General features: G+C 43.5%; 1 protein-coding gene across 3 annotated transcripts; it reads right to left on the minus strand.

The window, feature by feature from the left end:
- Positions 1 to 612: 612 nt before the first annotated feature.
- On the minus strand, positions 613 to 24,882 carry CRK (CRK proto-oncogene, adaptor protein). Of its 3 annotated transcripts, XM_044001515.1 has the most exons (4): positions 24,143 to 24,333; positions 19,298 to 19,403; positions 14,876 to 15,411; positions 613 to 3,471 (listed from the first exon to the last, which is right to left on the minus strand). In XM_044001515.1, exons 1-4 carry the CDS (start codon positions 24,173 to 24,175, stop codon positions 3,334 to 3,336), a joined length of 813 nt encoding a protein of 270 aa, XP_043857450.1. In that variant the 5' UTR covers positions 24,176 to 24,333; the 3' UTR covers positions 613 to 3,333. The 3 variants fall into 3 exon arrangements, with proteins under 3 accessions (XP_043857450.1, XP_043857449.1, XP_043857451.1); XM_044001514.1 differs by lacking the exons at positions 19,298 to 19,403; positions 24,143 to 24,333 and adding an exon at positions 24,514 to 24,880; XM_044001516.1 differs by lacking the exons at positions 19,298 to 19,403; positions 24,143 to 24,333 and adding an exon at positions 24,514 to 24,882 and having other exon boundaries at positions 3,330 to 3,471; positions 15,046 to 15,411.
- Between the last annotated feature and the right edge of the window lie 454 nt (positions 24,883 to 25,336).

Consider the following 25,336-nt stretch of genomic DNA (forward strand, 5'->3'; position numbering starts at 1 on the left):
AATGCAAAGTAGCTCTTCCAAGAAGCTCCTAGTTAAATTTTACCTTCAATCCATATTCCTTTGGCATTTCTATAACGTTTGCAATAGGTCAGAGAAATTCAGAGTTGAGACCTCAGCAGCTACACAGTGCAACCCATCCCCTTAAGAAGCCCTTCTCCAAAAAATAAAAAAATTTTTTTTAAAAAGAAGTCCTTCTCCAAAAGCAACTGTCCAGCCTTGACTTGAGGACCTCTAGGAAGGCCTAATCCATCACCTTCCAAAGGTTGTGTTTTACTTTTGAAACATCTTCTTGTGATGCAGCTTTTCCTTATATTGAGCATAGGCTTGGTGACTTCTACCCATTGCCCTCAGAGGACCTCGTGTTCAGTGCTGGTCCTTTATTCCAAAGAGCAGGTTTCAAGTACCAATGACAATTATCATACAGCCCCAATCACTCTCAGCTTACTTTGTATTTAAAATTATTAAGTTGCCTTGTAATTGTACCAAGGTTGTTTGGGGACCATAACTCCTGTATCTTTTCTCTCTCTTTAATACTGTGCTCAAGTATTGACTTAATGCATTTGTGTGTATAAACTTGTAAAGAACTTCAAAGATAATTCTTCCACCAAAAGATCACCAAGCCAATCATTTGGCCATATTTTTATTTACTACATATATAAACATATACATTACATGCTACAAAAAAAATTTTTAAAAAAAGATTTTAACTGTCAAGAAAGTGTATAGTGTTATAATACAATGGCATATGTTTATATTTTGTTTCAAATTGGTTTGCTTATCACCCTTTCCAAAACATTAAAAGTGAAATGTTACTAAAGGATAATTAAAAATGATCTATTTGCATTATTAACAAGAATTCCAACAAATTAACCAGAATTAATCATGTCAAACATTAATATTGAAAGAATGGGCTTTGCTAAAAGGAGATTATATAAAACATAGCAGCCAATTTAGGTTTACTTTTGCTCTGTGATGTAATGCACATTTGCAATTAAATAGTGTATGAATATTTTGCTTCCAGAGAATATTTATAGAAGACATTTGATTTCTTAAGGTCCAGCAACTGCCCATGTACAACCAAATCTTAATGCTCCAATAGAAGAATCCCTGCTTTTATGGTCATAGACAATCAACCATTAAAAATGCTCATGATTTGGGCAAAAATGTGGGTCTCGATAATTTAACAGGTAACAATGTTCTAGAACTATTACAAGCCAATTTGAAAGTCAAATGCAAAAGCAAAATACAAAATTCCCCATTGGGTCTGACAGTTTTTTCCACAAAGATTTCAAATAGCATACTTTCAGGGAAACAGCACTGAGTTAATACGCATTTAGGTTTTTAACAATCTGTGCTCATTCACTGAAACCGGACTAACCAATTAAGACAAAGCAGAACAAAATGAGTTCAATCTAGTAATTCAGTCATTTACTGAGTACCTGTGTGCATAGCACTGTGCTACACATCAAGAAAAGCTGAAGATGAAAGGTCTCTCAAGTTTTACTGTAGTGTGAGGTCAAACTATTATCTTCATTACAGCCCACTCATCTATTTGCCCTGGATTCTCTCACTAACGCATGATTCTGGAATGCTGGCTTTCCCTCCACCATCTTTTGGCATGCTCAGTGATCACAAGCTCTTCTCTCATTAACTTATGAAAACATGATTAGGAAGGTAAACAATTAAAACATGTAATAAAACGAGTGTTACAAAGCCAAATATAAATGTTTTTATGTTATCCACACCACTGTTCCTGGCAATTAAGCAGGGACAAGTGGGCATCGATTGTCCTCCACTGGCTTCAACTCATGTCCCTCGAACAAGGAACTAAACCTGGAAGCACTTGAGTCTTCTCAGGGGAAACACTGTAAAATCCCATTCTGGGGGGGGATGGGATGGTGTCTCTGGCACACACCTTTAGAAAAGCCTCCTGATCAATCAACAAGCACTTCTTAGGCCCCTCCGAGTACCAAGCACCACATTCTGGCTTTGTGCCCAGGAACTGTTCCAAAACATTTTTGGTCATACCTCTGCACATGGAACACCTTGCCCCACAAGAGAATCACCAAGCTCATGGTCAGTAAGGTTTATAAGCTACATCTGCACATAAGGACAAACAAAGACAGTTGACGACAGCCAGTTTACAGGGTGAGCTACTTTGAGACCAGATGTGACCCGTGCATAATGGATGGCTCATCCACATGCTGTCATGAAGATTGGTTCAGAAGCACCGCTCCAAGCACTGAAGCCTGCTGCCTTGAACGCTGGTTACACAGAAGCAGCAGACTACACCTGGCCCCAAACCTGTCATGGAATAGTCATAAGTGATTGGTCTTTCCACTCCAAAGACTGGACACAAGAATTCAAGAGACTTCCCCTGGGTCCTGACTGGGTAAGTGAAGTCCCTGACACCTGGCGCCTTTTTTCTTCCCCTTTGGAAGGAGGACAAGGCCTGTCTATCCACTGAGTAAAATACTAGCTTGAAGCTAAGGAGTCTAGTGCTCTGCACATTCTACTTCACAACTGGATCTTAAACCTACAGCTCTCTTAAGTTACATATATATGTAGGTTTAGGGAGAAAAAGAATGCTATGTGTTAGCAGAACAAATTTAATGTTGAATTGATCCTAAGAAAAAATAAGAAGCATTGACTGGAAAGGAAGACATATGCCTCGAGTAGTGTCCTCAAAATTCTTAGGATCTGCAATGTCAGAGTATGTCTTACAGTGGTCATTTTCTGTAAATTATAAAGCCATACCAATGGGCAGGGTAACCTTTTTTAAAGTTCTTAATCACACTGTGCACAATTTCTTCATGATGAAAAAATACAGTCTATAGGCATTTATGGTACGGATTGAGAATGAAAACACAAAACCACAAAATAAAGGATAATAACCAGGGTGCAACACTCCTACCTGTCCATCAATTTTCCTACAGTTGATTTGTTTTGCCTGAGACAGTAAAGGAACAAGCCACTTAATTTACATGACCGGTCTGGGGAAAAAACCCACAACTCCGTGTTGAACATAGAGTGATGTTGCTTTCTCTCCTTTACACAATACCCAGGCAGGGTGGAATCATATGCCTGACACCAACAGCCGTTACCATCCATGATCAGTGATTTTATAAGTTGACCCAGAAGCCATCCAGTTTCGTACCCTGAATATTTTTGAACCAAGGTTAGGCATGGAGTAGTTCAGTCCCAGGAGTTCATGGGTAACAATGCTTATATAAACGATACTGCTTTTGACATCAGTAGGAAAACTGTATAGATGGCAGTTGGAAAAAAACAAACTGAGACTGTTCCCATCTGTCAGCAAAACTTGAGCTACACTCAGCTGAAGTCCTCATCAGGATTCTGTTGATCCAGCAGGCGGACATGCGTGAACGGGAAGTGCCCATGTTTGCCATTACACTCCCCTTCCCACTGGCCACTCACATTAATCTTCGTGACCTTTACCAGCTCACCGACCTGCAGGATGAGAACAAGAAAAGCAATTTATTACAGTTTAAGAATGCATGCTAACAATCTCAGTATTCTGGTTAGGAAGACCTTCCCATGTGATTATTTTGGTGCTGACTTGACCAAAAAAGCTTAGCCACTGCCTCAGACAGCCAGTTGCCAGCAGCCCAGCCTTATTCACCAGGCTGATTTCTTATGGTTAATACAAAAGGGATGTGTTTAAGAGAAACTAAGAGCAGAAAAAGAGAGAACAGTCCTGGAAAATAACACCATCAGGGGCGGCTAGGTGGCGCAGTGGATAAAGCACTGGCCCTGGATTCAGGAGTACCTGAGTTCAAATCCAGCCTCAGACACTTAACACTTACTAGCTGTGTGACCCTAGGCAAGTCACTTAACTCCAATTGCCTCACTAAAAAAAAAAAAAAAAAGAAAAGAAAATAACACCATCAAGAATTTCAAATGTCTCAAGATAAACTGATTTAACAAGAACTGTGTCTTTCAACTACTACAACAACCTAAATTTCTAGTCTGCACTGCCAGGGCTGGGTTGAGTGTAGAATATTTGATGCTTATGCAGCACAAACAAACTCGTGAGGGCCCCAACCACTGTCCTACTTGAGCAAAATCTACCAGGCACAAAGGACCTCAAAAGTAATCAAGGGAAGCAATGCCAACTCATTGCCATGCACTCCCGATTCAAACACAGAATGATAAAGTGTCTCCCCAGTAAGCTTCAATCTGCATAGACAGGTGAGGAGTTGCCTCTACCTTCCACGAAGGCTGCATCCCCCTCAGCCTGGTACTCCCTGTGGCCACGCTTCCTAATGTGACCCCTTGTCTCCGTACTCTCATTTTCCAGCAGAGAAAAATACATTTGTGCTCTTCTTTCTTTGCCTTTTTAAAAGCTTCTAACATTCAGATGGCTTAATGAATAACACCAGTCTGTGCTAGTTTGAGAGATAGAAATTTCAGTCTAGACATATGCCCATCCCTGGGCCAGGAATACTAAGTGTTGGCAGGATTAAGGTCAGAGTTATCTGTTTTGAGAACTCCACAACAATCACTTAATTAACAATGTCTTAAAAGAGGAAAAAAATGGAGGTCTATAGGCAGAATTTAATTTTCTAACCACCTCAGAAAAAAAGCTCAAGTCAATCTAAACATTCAAATAGTGGCAAATACTATGAATAATCCAATGTCCCAAAAGGTAAAAGATGCTCAGTGTCGTCAGCTTTTTAGAAATTCATCCAAAACTTGTTAAGCACCTACTGCATACCAAGCACCACGTGAAGTTCCAGGAACACAAAGATGGAACAGTTTTGGTTCTCAAGAAAGCTTCTGGAGGAAGCTAGTTATTCTGTAAGGCAGAGATAAGGAAGGAGTGCATCCTAGGCATAGAAAACAGTCTTGCAAAGTACAGGGTTGGGAGATCCACTGGTGGTTTTTAAGGAAGAGAGTGATATGTTCAGACCCACACAGGGAAACCAAGAGGAAGCTCTGCAATAATGCTGAAGAGAGGGGATGAGAGCTTGGACTAGTGGGGGCTTTGTGACTACAGGAGTTCCAGAAGTGAGATGCCTCAGAGGCAGAATCAACAAGTGTTGGCAACTTATTGGACTTGTGGAGAGGAAAAGGGAAGAATGAAAGGTAATTTAGAAGCCAGGTGACTTGAAGGATACATTCAGTAATTAATCCTCAACTGGACTCAACATCAATTTTGAAGTCTGGTAGGGGTATATGAGGGAGTGGGAAGAAGAGATGGGATCTGGCGGGGAAAGGTTTTCATAGACACCCCTCTAACTCTATAAAGGGCACTTTTGTTAGTTTAAGAACCCCAAATATTTCCTGCTTTTGTAAAACAGATGGTGCAATATAATGGATATGAGCTCAGGGACCACAGACAAGTAATTTCTGTCTCTGGACCCCCTTTGCTCATCTACGAATGAAGTTTAGACCAGAGGAACTCTAAAGCCATGTCAACAATCACTTTATATATTGCCCAGGGTCACACAGCTAGTAAGTATCAAGTGTCTGAGGCCAGATTTGAACTCAGGGACTCCTGATTCCAGGGTTGGTGCTCTATCCACTGTGCCACCTAGCTGCCCCCAACAATCACTTATTAAAGTGCCAAGCACTGAGCTAAGTGCAAAGAGAGGCACCAAAAAGTCCCTGCTCTCCAGGAGCTAAGTCTAATGGGAGAAGACCACATGCAAATAACTATATTCAAACACGATACAGAATTGGAGATAATCTCGGAGAGAGAAGGCACTAAGATTAAGTAGGGCTGAGAAAGACTTCTTACTGAAGCCAGGTCAGGAGATGAGGAGAAAGAGTTGCAGCCATGGGGGAAGAGTCAGTGAAAATGCCCAAAGTCCAGAGACAGAAGTATCATATCATATGAAGAATCAGCCAGCAAGGAGACCAGTATCCTTTTTTGTCCTGCCATTCTAGGACCCTGTGATTTAAGAGAGGCAAAGGCCTGCAAGGAGAGATTGGGGTTGTTTTGAGAAGGATACTCCCTAATATTTTTCAGTTTGGGGTGGAAAAACAATTTAGTCCTCAAAGGAAAATAATCCACCAAAAAAAAAAAAAAAGACAAGGGGCAGCTAGGTGGTGCAGTGGATAGAGCACCAGCCCTGGATTCAGGAGGACCTGAGTTCAAATCCGGCCTTAGACACTTAACACTTACTAGCTGTGTGACCCTGGGCAAGTCACTTAACCCCAATTGCCTCACAAAAAAAAAAGAAAAGAAAAGAATCCCCTATCTACAAACTAACATTTTGGGGGGTGGGAGAAGGTGAGGCAATGAGGATTAAGTGACTTTCCCAGGTACACGCAGCTAGTATGTGTTAAGTGTCTGAGACCAAATTTGAACTCAGGTCCTGAATCCAGGGCTGGTGCTTTAGCCACTGCTCCACCTAGCTGCCCCCAAACTAACATGTTTTGAGAAAAATAAATCTATTGATCCTGTTGCCAACCCTGGAAATTGACAAAAGAAAAAGGGTATCACAGGACTATGAGTGCAGTCTCATTCAATGAAAGCAAGGAAGCAATACTCACACAGTGAGTCAAAGGAGCCAGAAGCTGGGCCTCAAGCCTTTCCCTAGAATTTAACCTCATTTCTCACATAAATTTATCAAGTACCTTAGGCTGTGATTTCCCAAAGAACAGTTTGAAACACGCTCACAAGGATACACATGGGAGCTAAGGTTTCTGATTACAGGCACCAGAGAGGAATGGGGCATGGGCTGGGAATAAGAGATGAGAAAATCAAACAGTTCAATGAGTAGATACTGAGAAAGGAAAGGCACTCTGAGCAAAGGAAGAGGACTACTGGGGGTAGGTCAGGGAGGGGGTCAAGGCCAGGCCACAGACAGCATTCTGTGTCTAGTTTCTTCCCATTCATATTAGTTTAGCCCTTTTGACTTCTTTAGGGATTGGCTCTGCACTGCCATACCAAAGGACTCCTCTTAGTCGTCCCTCCCACACTAGTGACTGTTTAGCTATGGCTATGCCTCCCCCACACACAGAGTGCTAAGGCACAAGTCATTGAAATCCATGCCACTGCTCAGACAGTCACATGCCATGTTAAGGTCAAACTATCATCAAGTACATTCCACTTTCCCTTTTGGGTTGTCATTTATTTACAGCATTTGACAAGCACCCACTAGATGCCATACGCAGTGATATAAAATGACACCTGTCTCTTGCCTAGGAGGCTGACATTCTGAAAGAGGGGCAGAATATGGGTGCAGGCAGTAGACAGGAGGGCAGAGATAACCAAGTAAATAGATGCTAGAACACATTCCCCACCCCCCCTTGGCAGCAGGGAGGAAGAAGGGGGGGGTGTCCCCTGATGTCAGACACTCCCCTTACTGGTCAAATTGGCATGCCTGAATTCCTTTGTTACAAGGTAAGGTCCAGTGGGTATCATAGAATGATTTATGTAAAAAACCAAAAGCATCAACAAAGCTTAAAAAGAAAACTGACACTACGACCCCATGTTTGAGCTACTCCCCTTCTTGACACCTGAGTTTAAGGAACAAGTTTGTACTTTATGTTCAGATTTCTGTGGTGCTGTAAAACAAAGATTCAAAAACATGCAGCCCACTACATTTTGGAGCAGATAATAGTCAACAAAATAAATTTTCAAACCACAAAACCTAGATCATGGTAATGTGGTTTTCTAAGGCACTGTGTGCCTGCAGAAATCCTTATAGATGGCTAAATGGACCCCATGCCTATTTACATCAGACCCCACTGCTGTAAGAGACTCTAAAAAAGCTAGGTTCTTCACCTGGGCTCTGTGAGTTTGTTGTTTTTTAGATATTCTGACAATTTCATCTTACTGTAACTGGTTCCCTTTGTAATCCCAGGCGTTTTGTCTTATGCATTTAAAATCATTACTTTGAGAAGGGTTCATAAACTTTACTGGACGGTCCAAGTGGTCCAGGACACAGAAAGGTGAAGAGCCTTGGCCCTAAAGAGTCTACCTGTAGCCACAACTTATATCCACTTTCCCCATTCTACTCATTCCCTAAAGGGAATGGCTTCCAAGACCTCATTTCAGGCCTCAGCCCTGACACTAACTCCTTGACCCTGGCTAAGTCCCACCCCCTTTCGGCCTCAGCAGTTTTAATAAGCCCCAGGTAACAGCCCTAAAGAATGTTTCTACTTAGAAGTACAAGAAGAAAAAGAGGTGAGGTTTGCTGCTGGTCATGAGAGATTCTGGAGGCAATTTGGAACTGAAGGGGGTCAGAGGGAATGGCTCATTCAGCATACCTAAGAGTCAAACATTCACAGGCACCAGAATGAGATGTTCTTTCCCTGAGTTCTCTCCCTTCAACCTGTTCTTCCCTCCCATGACTTCTCATTACATTCTTTGCTTGTTACTAGTTAGAAAATCACTTGGCCTACCTAGGAACCAAAAGTTAATGAGCAAAGCACTTAATGAACACTAATTTCTATCCCCAGAGCCAACCACTCTCACAGCATAGAACTTTTTGTTTTTTTCCCAGGGAGTGTGAAAAAAACCCCTTCTTCCTGGTATGTTTGTAGTTCATCAAGTGTCTTCCCATCCCACCCCCCTCTCCTGTCCTCCTCACCAAGGCAGGAAAGGAATGGGGGAAGAGAAAGGGGGTAAGGAAACCTGGAGGAAGATAAGGAGGATGAATGTGGTTTGGAACCATGTGCACCACTTCCTAATTCAGTACAGACAAAACCTAGCATTTGCCTCCAAGATGTTACAACCTTGAGACACAAAGGAATGTACTTTTCTGTGAAAACGTCAACGACAACTCATGGCTGCTCTGGTATCTAAATGCATGTCACAGTTAATGGAAAGGCCATTTCACATGAATGTTAGGGAAGAGTCAGAAATATGAAGATCATTCTGCTTTCACTGCTGACGACTCCCAAATCTGCCCAACGAGCAGGCAGCAGAGCCAACTGACTCCCTCCTTTCCAGTTTTCAGGCTGCTGAGCCCTCTGAACCATACCCTATGGCAGAAAAGCCGGAGTGAGCCCTTATTAAGAAGGAAGCCTATGATCTCACTCCCTATAGTCTCCAGGGAAGGCAAAGGGAAAAGGTTCCCCAGTCACCTGCAGGCAGCTTCAGGACCCAGGGAACGTCTGGGCTCTAAGTTGCTTCTCTGCTGCCTTCCCTAGGTTTTGGCATCCCCAGTCACAGCCCTACATTCGAATGTGGTCAAAAGGGAGGTTGGCCATAGGGGCCAAACATAACTCAGTGGCTCCTCAATAAAGAAGTAACCTAGATGAGACTGGTGTTGAATATCCTGAGGAAAGAAACTGGGTGGTCCTGGGTAAGTCACCTTTCCGGGCCTGATCCTCACCTATAAAACGAGATGATCTCTAAACTCCCTTCCCCCTCTAATACCTGTGAGTCTGTGAAATTAAAACGTCACCTGTGATTAGTCGCTCTTCTACCACCAATATCTACAACATCACCTCATCTGACTGCTTCTCTACTCTGTCCTTCACAGAATAAGGGTCACCCATTGTAACATCCATGCTTCTCCGATCCAGCCTAGCTACAAAGCTCCAAAGTCTTTAGGCACAAAAATGCGCATAAATAAAACAAAGAAACAAAACAAACCAGTGAATTAGAATGCTCTTGTTTTCCAATACTACATTTAAAAAAATAAATCTGACTGAAGAAAAGCAAAAACTACAACAATCCAAAGGATATGCAAAATTTATAGTCCATCCATCTCCTGGAAAACATTACTTTTTTTGCCCTTCATTAAGAAGGAAAAAGGGGACAGCTAGGTGGCGCAGTGGATAAAGCACTGGCCTTGGATTCAGGAGGACCTGAGTTCAAATCCACCTTCAGACACTTGACACACCTACTAGCTGTGTGACCCTGGGCAAGTCACTTAACCCTCATTGCCCTGCCAAAAAAAAGGAAGGAAAAAAGTGTCTGCTCTGGGGCTCTATCTCACACCTATTAGACAAGCAAAGATGACCAAAAAGGAAAATGGTAGAAAAACATTAATTACACGGATGGATTGTTAGCCAGCCTGTGAATTGGTTCAGCCATTATGGAAAACAATCTAAAATCATTTCCATAAAGTCACTCAACTGTGCCTATAAGCCAAAACCTTAAAGAGATCAAAGAAAGAGGAAAAGGATCCACATGTACAAAATATTTATAGCTGCTCTTCCTGTAATAGTAAAAAATTGGAAACTAAAGGGAGTGTCCATTAACCTAAGGACAGCCAAACAAATGATAGTCTATGAACGTAATGGATTATTGTACCTTAAGAAACAACAAAAGGGGGGCAGCTAGGTGGCGCAGTGGATAAAGCGCCAGCCCTGGATTTAGGAGGACCTGAGTTCAAATCTGACCTCAGAACATTGACACTTACTAGCTGTGTGACCCTGGGCAAGTCACTTAACCCCAACTGCCTCACCAAAAAAAAAAAAAAAGAAAGAAAGAAAGAAAGAAAAAATAACAAAAGGGACAGTTTCAGAGGTAACTGGGAAGATCTCTATGATCTGATGTCAAGTAGCTTGAGTAGAACCAGAAGAACAACTTACATAGTCCGAAGATCATAATGAAAAACAGCTGTGAAAGACTAAGAACTCTAATCACTGCAACAACAAACCTCGATCCCTGAAGACTGAAGATGAAGCTTGATGCTCCCCACACTCCTGACTCAGGGTGCAAAATAAGACTTACTGGCTACTTTTAGAGGAAAGAGCAAAAGCATCACAGCCAGCCTCAAAGGACAGGACGCGGGTTGGACATTATCTTTGCCTCAGCAGCTAAGACAAGGCCTACCTCTCTTGAGGAAGAAAAGAAAGCATCATACAATCTTCTGGGATGTTTTTCATCTTAATTTTCTAACTTGAGCAGTCTGGAGCCCCTGGTCCCTGCAAGTATTCTAACAGAGGACTAGATGACATCCTCCGAAACGCGGAGCCAGAGGACACAGGCTAATATGGAAATGAAGATTTTTTTTTAAAGCAGCCTAGCTTAAAGGTCTCCCCTAATTTCAGATGAGGAAACAAAGGCCTACAGGAGGCTGAATGACTTGACTAAAACCTAGAGGATTTAAATCCCAAGAGCAGACTCCCCGGCTAGTGTCCTTTCCACTCTGTGGCCTCCAAGCCTTTAGCCAGAGCAGGCTCCAAGAAACAGCAGAGCAAAGACACCCAAGCACTGATCCACGCTCAGGCCAAGCACCTACAGAGCCATCCACTGCAAACAGGCAGCACACGGCTGCCCTGCCATAGTTGCTTCTGAAACCCCAGGGACTCGCAGGCTTCATCCAGATGACCCAGGGAGTCCCCCTTTCTTGATGGACAGAGACAACTGCCTTTCTTCCATCTGCCCACTCCACTAATTTTCCACAAGATCCACAAGAATGTGGGTCCCCAAGAAGTAATAGCACAGTCTCCTAGGGGTTCCCTACCACATTGTGGGGTTGACCTCTTTTCACTGGGACCTATGAGTCTGTGTAGCAAGGCAGGTTACAATTAATCAACAAAACGCTGCCTTGAAGCCTAGGATGTGGAAGGATCTGAGTGAGGTGCTGTGGATATAAACACAACAAATGGAACAAATCTCTTCAGTTTACAGACGAGGAAACTAAAGACCAGAGGGGTTCTTATAGCTGGCTGATTATATTTATTATAAACAGGTTTAATGATAAGCTCCCCTTATCATTATCCTTATCCTTTTAGTAAACAGAACAGAGGAGGCCCCATTTCTTCAATTAAGATGCAATGATGCCCTGCTATTGCCTCCCATTGGTCGAGATGAGTCCTGGCTGTTGTGGTACAGGGCCCTCCTCACACCTCCCCCCCTAAGAATACTTCTTCCCAGCACCACTTCCTACGTATAGCATTTCCTCCCTCCTTATTGTTTATTTGTTTACAATAATTTCATGTCTTCCCTAAATTTAATCTCTTTGAGAGCAGGAACTGCCTTATTCTTTGTATATGTATCATCAGCACCTAAGCCCAGTGCTTAACACACAGCAGGTGCTTAACAAATGCCTACTGATTGACAGTACCCTTATCTGCATGCCGGAGACCTGGACCAAGATGCTGAGCTTTTCTACAATTGATGTCCAAAGAAGTCCGTCTCCTACAGCAGAGAGTCTTCTCATGTGTCAGCTGAAACAACACCATCTACTAAAAGCAAAGTGCCAGGGTGTAGCCCCTCACCAGGATGTTCTGGTTCAGAGTTGAGGGAGGTGCTGAGAAGCCAAGGCTACCACACACCAAGGAGGTGTCGCTGAAGTAAGGTGTGCTCTCACTGCACAGAAGAGGAAGGGTAACAGCTGCAAACCACAAAAGAAGATACCACTATTAGAGCAGTTACTTCGGTATGATTCAAGGAGCTAAGCAAAAAGGAAGGAAAACACTCACTCACTCTTGCAGCTATCTGGCGAGCAAACACTGCAGAACCACGTTCTAATGAGAAATCATTCTATCTGACGTATCTACAAAATGGAGAACTAGATAACTTCCTAAGGTCTCTTCCAAACCAAACGTTCTCTCGAGGCTCAGCTCAGGTGGGGCCTTCTCCACCTGGCTTTCAGTGATTCCTCCTTCTGGTCCGAGACTCCCCCAGCTGTTCATGCTTGCCTCCTTCTCAAACTCACATTTGCTGACCTAGGTATGTGTTTAATTGCTCTGCAGAACAGAAGTTCCTTAGGGGCAGGGAATGCCCTGTTTTTGTCTTTTTATAGCCGGCACCTAGTGTGGTGCCTTACACAAAAACCCTGGCTGAAATTAACACAAGTTCCTCCTAAAAGGGCATTATTACAATAAAGTTCTATTCTAAAGCACCTCACCATTCCAAGACCAGGCCTCCTGAGGGTCACTCTGAATGATCAGAACATAAGACAGAACCATAGGCCAGATAAGTAACAGCGTAGCAATGTGTGCTGTGGATAATCACTAAAGTTAGCCTCATATTTAAATGCCATGACCAACACTTTGCATAATTTGTGAAGATGCTCTCTAGCAATCAATACATGCGGCTCAAAGCCAACACCCAAGCAAACAAAACCAAAATCATGAACTCTCTATACTTTTATCCCCTAAAGCTAAATATTGATCAACATTCACCTTAATTCTGGCTAACAGCCACCATGAAATGTTCTAATCTCATGAAATTTGTATTTCACAATGGCCTATAAGATAAAAGCCAAGACTCTTAAAACAATTATCTTTACAACTGAAAGGATGTGGAAATAAAAGCAATGATTTATTAACCTATTTCCTAGCCATAAGTCAGCCTTGTGTCATTATCACCTATGCCATTTTACCCAATCTGCCTAGTTCTACCAAGTCCCATGTCGAGCATCCCGCCTACAGGCCTATCTTGAATTCTAAAGCCATATGAAACCAATGGCTCCTGTCCCCAAGGAACTCAAATGCAAGAAAACCCCTAGATATGTGAGCTTTTCTAAACTTTAAACATTTTTCTTGACATGCTGGAAGGATCATGTCTGGCCAAAGTCTGTGTCTCAAGGAAGTGATTAAATTAAAACCAGCTATGACAGTCCACTATGAGGAAAAAGTGTTCATGGATGGGAATCCATCCTTTGGCTTTCCCAAGTTGGGACTGAGTGTAGCATTCCAACTCTTCTCGATTACATAGCCAATTACAGATTGGAGCACTCAGTAACTGATTCAAATAAACTCAATCAGAAAATTCCTTCGCTTTTCAGGACAAAACTACACAAGACAAGTTTACCTAGCACCACCTTCCACACACATTCAAATATACACGACTGTGTTGGACCATCAAATGAAAGTCAACAATTTTTCGAATCTAAAAGCTTTCAGTCAACATGGTTTGGTTCAAAAGTATCACAGTCCTATCCTACGGCTATTCAAGCATAATAGCATTATCTTCAAATGAAAGGCATCTGAAGATGCTCCAAATTAAACCAGGAACACTTCCATCATCAAAAGCACCAGCCTCCCCCTCAACCCCCAACTGATATATTTTTCCACCAGCCACATGCAAATCCAAGTTATGCCATGAGTAGAGACTGAAATGCAGGCCTCTTCTGCAGGAAAGGTAGTATCAAGAAACTGTGCTGGCCTTGCTATGTACTCCCCAAAAATAGAATGTACAAGGATGACATAAGATGAAGAGAAGCAGCAACACAATGCCCTTATTGGTTCAAAAGAGTATGTTCTATCAAGGATAAAACACTATTAAAGGAAGGAATTTGCCTTCCTGGAGAAATGTGCAAACACCTGAGAAATACAGAAACAAGGAAAATTAAATAAGGCTGCAGCCCAAAGTTCTTTGAAACCAAAACATATCCTTCTTTTTCTAGAAATCGACACCCTATGCATCACCTTACCTGTTGGACAGGCCTTATGGTTTCCTCCTGACATTCTTATTTGGCTGCTTGGTTAATACAACCAATTTTGGGGAAAACCAACACCTAGAATGTTAAGACCACTGTATTTGGGGAAAATGTGACATTTAACATTTTGACAGTGCAGTCTGCCTATTACATTCAAATTTGTGAACGAACCCAACCCATTTAAAAAGGACAAAGAGAAAACAAGGAAGATATTAGAAGACAGAAGAGAAAACTCTTAGGTTATTTCTTGTAAAGATGAGGTTATTATGAAATTAGCCCAAGTACACTTAGTAGAAGAAATCAATCAGAATGAAGAATAATCAGTAGCCATGCTTCAAGTAGTTATATGGTTATTCATTCTAGGTTAGGCTTTCTACGAAGAAGTATTCATCTCCAACACCAAACTCCTAAATCATTAGTTATCGGTTTGACATCTATGGTAACATCACAATGCTGGTGCTCGCGCACCGCATGTCTACAAAGCTGCAATATGTCTGAAAGGGAGATCCCTGGAGCAGATCTCTTCTTTCTAGGTTTTGCCCATTATGTACCTCCAAAGCCAAGGCTGTCTTGTCGTAGGCATTAGGGACTCGCTTCTGGATAACCCTGGCATAAATGGGCCCATTCTGGAGGTTAGGGAGCGGAGTGTTGACGCTGGGTTGGGCATAGGGCCCAGGCTCCGGCCCACCCAGTGGCTGTGGGTGGGAATTATCCTGGTTACCTCCAATCAAAGCTGATACTGAGGCGGAAGCAGGTCTATACTTCTCGACGTAAGGGACAGGTATCATTCCCCTCTTGCCTTCGCTGTCCTCTGCATTCCACCACTGCTCTTCAGGCTTATCCCGGATTCTCAAGATGTCTCCTTTCTTAAACGGAAGGTCTTCTTCATCATTCCCATTAAAGTCAAAGAGAGCTCGCACATACTCTGCCTCCTCTGACCTAAGAATTACTCCACTATGCTGCCTGGATCTGGCAACAGGTTCTATCAAGGTTGTAGTGTCCAAATAGTGTATTTTGTAGAATTCCAGTAAAGCAGGCAATGAATCAAATTCTTGATCTCCTATTCGGAGTCTGGAGGGGTTCAGCCCTGAAAGAAACACAACAGGATATTATTCACTAGAATATGCTGCATTCAAAACCATCTTTAGATTTCAAATTTAATATACAAATGTAACACCCAAGAAACTTTGTAAAATAACTGGCTGAATATATGGCCACGTGGAAAGAGTTCAATGTCCACAAAATGGCTTATGTTAACTTTAATAGTATCAGAAATAGTCAAAATATGGTGCCCTGAGAGCGAATCCCCAAACAGAACACGTTTCACAGAACCTGCAGCCTTTGGTGTTTCTGTTCCTGATATTGTCTGTGAAAACTCAAGATTCTCAGCGCCTGCAAAAATCCATGTAAGGGTCTCTGTTGCAGTCACATAAGGAAGGTTATTATAGAACATCAGTCCCTAAGATTCTGTAGCTCAGTGTGGCAATCAGAATGGCAGCAAAGAACTGAAGAGTCACTTAAACTAGGGAGTACAGGAAGAGCAGTGAAAGCTGCAGTTAGATCACAACTGCTACAACCAAAACTAGGAGACTAAATAAAAGAACCTGCCGGCTGAATTTCTACAAAACATGATTTTAGCTGACCACAAGAGAAACCAATTTTAGAACATTGCTCTTTTCTGCCCTAAGGTTCTAAAATGCAAGGACAAAGGACAGACAACCAATAAACAAAAAACAAAGTTGCCCCTGAATGAGAAATACAAGTTTTTTCAACAGCATTATAAATGATTCAGAGGGAGATAGAACAAATGTTCTGTTTTTATCTTGTTGAGATGTTTGGTATTTATTTTCAAATCAAATTATAGTTTAAATTTTAAGATCCTTCATTTAACCCATGTTTATCTATTATTCTTTGTTATCAATATTACTTTTAAGAAGAAATTTAAGGAAATAGAGGCCTTTATCCCATAATTGAGGTAGCACTGTACAGTGGTTAGTTGGAAAGTTGGCATGGGAATAAGGAAAATCTGGGTTCAAGATCTAGATGTCTTGGACAGACCAGGTGCATTCCCATCTTCAAAAGAACCCGCCCCACCCACTGCCCAATCTGATATAGTTTTCAAGCAGCCATATCCAAATCCAAGTTCTCTCCTGAGGGGAGATGAAATGCAAAGCCTCTGGCCTTGTCTATGGAAGTTATTTAGGAAAGTTACTTGGTTTCTCAGTGTCCCAGCCAGCTCTCTAAAACTAAGTTACCAATCAATCAATTTAAGTATCTATTGTGGACAGCTAAGTGGTGCAGTGGATAAAGCACCAGCTCTGGATTCAGGAGGACCTGAGTTCAAATATGACCTCAGACACTTGATACTTACTAGCTGTGTGATCTTGGGCAGGTCACTTAACCCTCATTGCCCCACCAAAAAAAAAAAAAAAAAGAATCTATTGTAGGGGCAGCTAGGTGTTGCAGTAGAAAGAGTACCAGCCCTGGAGTCAGGAGGACCTGAGTTCAAATGTGACCTCAGACACTTGACATATACTAGCTGTGTGACCCTGGGCAAGTCACTTAACCCCAATTGCCTCACACACCCCCCCCCAAAGAATCTATTGTGTGCCAGGCACTGTAGTAAGTCCTAAGTATACAAAAGGAGGCAAGAGACAGTCCTTGACCTCAAGAAACCCACAAACTAAAGGGGAATACTAACAGCTAACATTAATATAGCACTTACATTGTGTAAGGTCCTGAGCTAAGTGCTTTAGAATTATTGTCTCATTTGATCCTCACAACAACACTGAGAGATAGGTGCTATTATTATCTCCATTTTACACATGAGGAAACTGAGGCAAACAGGCTAAGTGACTTGCCCAAGGTCACACACAACTAGCAAGCATTAGAGGCCATATTTTAAATCACTTCTTCCTGACTCCAGACTGTGCACCCTATCCTGAGTCCCCTAATGGCCCTGTAAGTTATACATTGGGGGGGCAAAAGGAATGAGTTGATTAGGAATGGTAAAAGAGCTCCTTGCATGCCTCATCACGATGTGGACGTGTCCCTGAATTCTTGCCAGCGGAGTACAGGTTTAGGCAGGCCCTACAAGCTGGAAAGACTTCAAATAAGTCTAGGTCCAGAGATCGACTGCTTGTCTGCATGCCTGTTGTCTGAGACTCAGAGTACCTAAATTTGGAGAGGATCATCATCAGGTTGGCCAACACGATGAATTTTTCAGTCGTATCTTTCTAAGTTATAGAGACACTCTGCACTGATAGAGTGAATGCCCAAACCAGTGAAATTGCAGATCCATAAAACCCTGAATTACTAAATGTTACAGGAGTGAATGCCATAAGGGTAGAACGAATAACTAGAATATAGAACTCTGCCTTTAAAGATAAGGAAGAACTCTGAAAGGATTCATGGATTTAAAGGCCTACATTTCAGAATGAGTGTTGCAGTGCCTTCTCTTTTCACCCCAGCTGAATAATGGGAGAACAAAGACCTAATTTAAAGGACAGTGCAGTTCTCATGAGTAAAGAGTAAATACACATTCCTTGCACAGTACAAAGTCTATCTGTGGAATTCAGGGTTGTAAGCTACAAGTAGTTAGCTAGCAGGCAAGGCGAGAGACCAATCCAAACCCAGGAATTCTGGGTACCGGCCAGAATCCAGGACCATTTAGTGGATGCCCAAGCCTTGGGCCACAAATCTATAGCAGACACAGACCAAGAACAATCAAGTAAATTTTTTTTTTTTAATTTTAAAAATTAAAAAAACTACATAGGGGCAGCTAGGTGGTGCAGTGGATAGGGCACTGGCCCTGGAGTCAGGAGTACTTGAGTTCAAATCTGGCCTCAGACACTTAACACTTACTAGCTGTGTGACCCTGGGCAAGTCACTTAGCCCCAACTGCCTCAATAAAAAAATTAAAATAAAATAAGAAAAAAAAAACAATCAAGTGACCCCAAGTAGTTCCTAATATAGAATTTGAGATTATTTGGGCAATAACTAGAACCCAGGTCTTATAGCTCTCAGAGAAGCTGTCATAGACTGTCTAATTTTAAGGTACTAAGCACAGGAGAGAACAAGGCCTTTCCTTTCATCCTAAGCTGTAATACACCTTTGCTCCAAGTTTATGACAGAGTTAATAGGAATAACAGAGAGCTATGTTCAGCATTCCCTTGTCTGGGGCAGTCAAGACCATGGGTCACAGACCACCTGCTGAGGCAGAGCCATCAGAAGACAGGCTAGACTTAGACAAGCAGAGGTGAATGAATAGTTCCTACATCCCAGTACAGTTGTCACCCGGAGGAAGGGTCTGGGTACATTTGCAAATATTCCAGAATGGAATAGGTCACAAAATTAAGTCCTATTTGAAACACTGAATTCCACTTTGCCACTGACTTCCATTAGGTAATTAAAGAAATTTATAAAATTTTAATGAATTCATTAAAATCACATGCAGTAATGAAAACTTGAAGAGGAGACTGTGTGTGTTACTGTCTCTAAGTATTAAGAAGTTGCTTCTGGGGCAGCTAGGTGGCACGGTGGATAAAGCACCAGCCCTGGATTCAGGAGGACCTGAGTTCAAATCCAGCGTAAGTAAGTAAGCAAGCAAGCAAGTAAATAAATAAGAAGTTGCTTCTTCTGGTTGGGGTATGAGATAACTGTCACCCCTGATTTTCCTAAGGACTCTGATAAAGTCTAAGGTAAGATGTGCAGAACAGGCGATGAGGAGAAGAAATGCCATTTATGAAGATCATACTTCCTTGACCCAGACTGGCTTCTATAGTTCCCCAGGACATGAAGTTGGCCTGATTCATCTCCTTTTTCTACCCACCACATATTTTGTCTTATGGTATATAGACTATGTAACCTGGTTCCTGGGTTTTTTTCAGTAATACCAACAGACAAAGAAACAAATGCAAGATAATACAGGCTGAGGAGAATTGCGAAATGCTATAAAATTTAAAAGGACTTGCCCACAATCTCATGTGTCAGGGACAGAACTTGTACCCAGACTCCAAAGCTGGGCCTTTCTCCACGTCTGGGTAGCTCCAAACTCCAAAAAATAAAAGGATGAGAGACCTAATAGATAACAAGTCATAGATAAGCCCATTATCCTACAATTCTCTTCCTAAAAGCCTAAAGGACCAGCCAAACCACTTCCTCATCTCAAACCAAAACCACCAGAAAGCAAAGGGGACAGAGAGAGGACTGGTTGGCCAAAATAACTCTGTGTGTGTGTGTGTGTGTGTGTGTGTGTGTGCGCGCGCGCGCTCGCATATGCACACATGTTAAGAGGAAAGGCACCTTGGCATTCTTTTTTTGGTGAGGCAATTGGGGTTAAGTGACTTGCCCAAGGTCACACAGCCAGTAAGTGTTAGGTGACTAAGGTGGGATTTGAACTCAGGTCCTCCTGAATCCAGAGTCGGTGCTTTATCCACTGTGCCACCTAGCTGCCCTCACACCTTGGCATTCTTAAAGCCAAGAACCTAATTTTAACCTTATCACTTGAGCTTAGCATCCAAGGTTTTTACATAAAACCTTTGCTAGATTCTCAATGAGTTGCTGGAAAGCAACACACTTCACTGTCTGAAAGTCTGCTTTTTGTGTCACTGGACAAAAGCACGTTCTCAAGTCATCCATCACAACTTCACCTGGACACTTGGGTCTTCAGGTTACAGTCTGCCAGGCCCAGGCACCAGAAAGTTTATGGAAATCGTGGGACAACCCAGGGCACCAGGCCCAATGAGCAGTCCGTGAAGCAAATACCGATAGCACATCATCCTCCTGGTCCCATCTTTATCTCCTAGGACATTCTCTTTTCTGTCTTCTCCCCCCACCCTTATATAGATATATAGAGTGTTATAGATAACTCCCCCTTTTTTTTCAACTTTCCAGCCTATGCCTTTAAGCCTGCCAATGGCAGTCACAGATATTGGTGGGGCCTACTGAGGATGGACATTCAGAGCCAAAAGGATTGCTGACTTAAGACTTCCCCACAGATTCCATGGTCTAGCATGTTCTCTTAAGCAGACCACATACATTTTTATGCAATTTAAGTTTCTTAAAATGGTATGCCTGCCCTAACACTTGACACCTACCACTGAAGTCTCTTTAGAAACCTTCAGATTCTCCCATAAGCCAGAATGTAGAGAATGAACAAAGGACACTTTCTAAGCCAAAGAGCCTGCAAACACATATAGTTTCCCTAATGTATATGTCTGACACAAAATGTTATTATCCAGAGCATGAAATTTTAGTCCCATTCATTCGTCATCCCCATGCTTTCAGATCTGCTAATTCAACAGTTACTGAACACCCACTATGTGAGAGGCACAACACTAAGCACTGAGGTGGGCAGATGAAAATGAGGAAGACCCTTTCCTGAAGAATCCACAATCAAATGCTTTGAAATTCATTATGCCTATTATGCTGATGTGCCCCCCCCCATCTCTTGCTTTCCTTAAAATGTGATGCACAATTCATCCTTTCCATATGACCTAAATGGAAAGGCCCTATATGTTATATCAAAGAAATGGAAATAATGTGGGTGCCTATCATTTGAGGAACGGCTGAACTGGAGCACAGGAAGGGAATGGAACGGACATTACTCCACTTTAAGAAGTGATGAATATGATAAATTCAGAGAAACTTGGGGGACCAGTATGAATTTATGCAGGAGAACAATTTACAGGATGAGTATAATAAAAAAACTTTCAAAGGCTTCAAAATCCTGATTTAATACAATGACCAATCATAAAGCTGATGAAGCATACTTCCCACCTCTTGATGGACTATAAGTCCAGGATGAGACAAACATTTAAGACACAGTCAATACATTGGTCTATTTTGCTTAATTATACTTAATTGCTGAGTAAGGATTCAGTTTAGGGGGTGGGACTGAGTTGATGTGAAGTATTAGAAGGAAAAAAAGAATGAAAAGAACACCAATAAAACATTTCTTAAAAAAACCACCTATGTTATAAAAACCAAGAGCTAGGGGGCAGCTAGGTGGTACAGCGGATAAGGCATGGGCCCTGGATTCAGGAGGACCTGAGTTCAAATCCTGTCTCAGACACTTGACATTTACTAGCTGTGTGACCCTGGGCAAGTCACTTAACCCTCATTGCCCCAACAAAAAAACAAGAGCTCAGAAGGAAACACAACAGGGAGATTTTGTTACTACCTTTTAAAATGTAAGATATTTTTTAAAAATACACAGAAGTTCAGTTTCATGTACAATTCCTTTTTTCCCCCTCTTCCTTGTATTTAGGAAGGTTTGCATTTGCTGTTAAGGTGATAAATACTCACCTATTTCAAGTCTTCCTTAATTTATACAATCTGATCTTGGTTCCTTCTCTACTACCCTTTATCTGTACAATTTGTCTTTGTTACTTTGTACTTGTACATTTAGTCTAACCAACTAAGCCATAATCTCAAGGATGGAAACTGTATCATCCATTTCCCACACCAGAATTCTACAATGTAATTGGCATTCTATATTTACACTCACAATTAAGTTGAAAGTGAAAAGGTAAGTGTATATAATATTTGTTAAACTGAATACTAAGAGGCTGGAAACTGCCTGGGGATGAGAGGACAGTGGATCTAAATCATCTTTAACGTACCTTTCAGCTTCAAATTTCAGTAATTCATTCTATATCAGGGCTGCTCAACTGGAAAGCCCAGCCTCAGAGTGGAGTCTGAAGAATTGTATTGCTAACACTAACTCCCCTACCATGGTCTAGCAGATGACCCTTAATACCACCCTAAGAAAAGTTCTCCAACTAAAAAAAGGTGAAGCATAACTATACTTATTTAAGTTAAACTATACTGTTACTGCCTGTGTTTCTATTTACAGAAGAGCAAAGCAATCATTAGCATATCTTTCTAACTGAATTCTTTCCCAATCTGCCAAAGATTTTTAGAAGCTCTGTTTCCTTCCCCACCCCACCTTCCTGCCCTAAACAAAGGATGGCAGGGGGCTGGGGACAGCTTTTCTTCTCGGTCTCAGACTCTACTTGGGCACTGAAGAAAACCAAGGCACACTGGAAGCAAAGGCCTTACACCATTCACATTCCCAGGTGCTCTTTCATCCAATGTAATGGTCTTTTGAGCACTACTGGGATCCTGAAAAGGGCAAGAGAGCTTCTAGATTCCCCAACAAAATTCAAACCAACTTCCTATATGACTTCAAAAAAAAAAAAACCCAGTAAAGCCCGAGCAGAAATAACCTTCAAATCCACTACAGCTGAATCAAATGCACTAAGTGGAAAATGGAGAATGTGGTAGAAAACAACACTGCTGCTTCTCACTCTGAACTGTGCCTTCCTAATCACCCGGCCGGGTGACAATCCTAACATCCCTGGCTGGGCCAGGGCAGTATCTGAGCTGCATTTTGTTTTGAAAAGGAGGGGCCCTCTATCAAAGCACATACCGATACTGAGATTGAAAACCCCAACGTGAGGAGACTAACGTTATGCACCTAGCCTTCCTCTCTACATTTTGCCACTAAGTCAAAGCACACAGAAAAAAAATGAAGTTTTATCCATTCTACTATCTGAGGGCAGCCCAAGATACCCTTACAAACTGCCTCAAGCCTATGCACAAACTTTAGACATGTGGTATAATGATGTCCCAATTACTAAGACACTAATCAGTCTGAAAAAGGTGAGATGTTTCATGAACTGATTTCATAGGGAAAAGCCCTCAAAAACAAAATTTAAAGTGAAAAACTTTAAAACTAAAAAACTGCTTCCCCATTTGAGTAACTGCTTCCTTCCAATACCAGCTGCTCTGTATTAATACGATAGCATTCATCAGTTCTCCTGACTTCTGGCCTTATATGATCTTTGTTAGGAACTGATTTAATGATGCCTTCCAAATCAAACAGTTGGCTTGGATCCAGCCTCAAGACACATCCTAGTTAACAGAATGGAGAGGTCATCTTTGTCCTGTTATACTATGGGCAACATCAAATGAAGATATTGCTACCATACTGGGGGGAGTTTCTTTAACTCTCGACTCCACCAAAGACAAGCACTAGGCACCAAATGTCCAGAAAATCCAGTTGTGTCTATAGCCTACAGGTCCCCATGCTACACAGTAAAAGGCATCCTGGTAGTAACCAGCTAGATTTTAAGTTAGAGTTAAGTTTGATGCAGTAGGAGAAAAAGGGTAGCAGTCTGAAGAACTGGATTCAAATCTTAGTTCTACCATAACTATATGACCTGGGGAAAGTCACTTAATCACTTTAGGCTTCAGTTTTCCTCATTTGCAAAATGAAGGACTTGGACAAGATAACCTCCAAGATCCTTCCTAGAACTTAAATCAAGGAAGAGAAATTAAAAGTCCACATTCAACTTTTTTTTTCCCGATAAAGTATCCACCAAATTAAGTTTGTTCCTCTGTTCCCTAGCTCCACCTCCACAAAACAAACTGAAAACCATGACCTTGGTTGCTGAGACACGCCTCGGGCTACCAATTTGGCCCAAGCAGAAAGACCAAGTCACTAGGACCCCATCTAAGCCTCCTCTGAGGTTCAGTGGTACTCATCCTTCCCCTCTATGAAGGAAAAAAAGCTTTGCGAGTATTTGAGAAATAATTGGGGAAGGGGAGGGGGGAGAGAATGCAGGTCTGAAAATAAATTTTCATTTTTAAAAAGTAAGAGAAAATCATGTCGTGGAAACTCAGGACCCGGTCATTTGAAAGACCAAGCCATGCCCACTGACACCGTGCAATGGAAATAAACGGGATGAAAATTTCATTTCAAAGTAAGACTACTTATAAAAGTGTGAATCAAATGACGGCCTGGTCATTACATGGTCAAGCACTTTAGGCCTCAGTTTCCTCATTTGCAAGATGCCCTCCTGGCCCTTAATTCATGATCGAAGGCCTCGGGTGGGGAAAAGGAGCCCGCTCTCCATTCGGCCAGGGCACGTTCCCGGGCCAACGAGTCGCCTGCGGGTCTGCGATGACGTTTGGGCAGGTCACGGAAGCCTCAGTTTCCCCGCTGGTCAGAGGGAGGCCGTGACTAAGGGCAGGGGTCCCCGTCGCCCGCTCCCAGCCCCCCGCCCTCCCCCCGGCCAACGTCTCCACCGCTCCCGGGGGCGGCCGTGGCGGGCACTCGGCCCCCGGGGAGGGGGGTCTCCGCGCGCCCTCCCCCCGCCCGGTCCCCGCGCCGCTCCCTCACCGGGCCCAGGCTGCGCGGCAGCCGGCGGCAGGGGCAGCGGCGGGGCGGCGGCGGCGGCGACCGGGCGCGGGCCGCTGCTGTTGATGATGTAGTGGGAGACGCGCGAGTTCTCCGAGACGCTGAGCACATAGTCCCCGGGGCTGGTGCTCGAGTCCCGCACCAGGAAGACCCCGTGCCGCTGGCCCTGCAGCAGCGCCACCGCTTCCTGCCGGCTCAGCCGCCCCCAGTACCAGCTGCTCCGCTCCTCCGAGTCGAAGTTGCCCGCCATGGCCGCCTCCGCCCCGACACGCTGGGGCTGGGCCTGGGCCCGGGCCCGGGCCTGGCCCGCCGAGGACGATGCCGCCGCCGCCGCCGCCGCCCCTCCGCCCGCGCGCGCGCCCCTCCACGCCCGCGCGCCGGCCGGCCGGCCTGCCCGCCCCGACCGACGACCGACCGCCCGCCGCCCCGCGGACCGGCTCCGGCCTCCGCTCCTCAGCAGCGCCCGAAATGGCGGCGGCGGCGGCGGGCCTTTCCCACCGGAAGTGACGCGCCCTGCCAGGGGAGGTGGGGGGGGGGAAGAGGAGACGGGCGGGTGGCCTGCCGGGAAAGGAGACGGACGGCCGCCATTGGGAGAAGGGCAAGCGCGAGCATGCGCGCCGCCCCTCAGGCCGTCTTCCCCCCGCTCCCTTCCTCGGGCTCTCTGGCGTCACCGCCCGGCCTACGCCGGGACTGCAGTGGCTTTCCGGGCGGGGCCGAGGAGGCGAGCAGGGGGCGGGACTTGCCTGGGGGTGTCGTTGTCACTCTTCACCCATTTCCGCCTTCGAGTCCCGGAATCCTCGAACCA

The sequence above is a fragment of the Dromiciops gliroides genome, chromosome 4, assembly GCF_019393635.1.
Source record: "Dromiciops gliroides isolate mDroGli1 chromosome 4, mDroGli1.pri, whole genome shotgun sequence".
Lineage (NCBI taxonomy): Eukaryota > Metazoa > Chordata > Mammalia > Microbiotheria > Microbiotheriidae > Dromiciops > Dromiciops gliroides.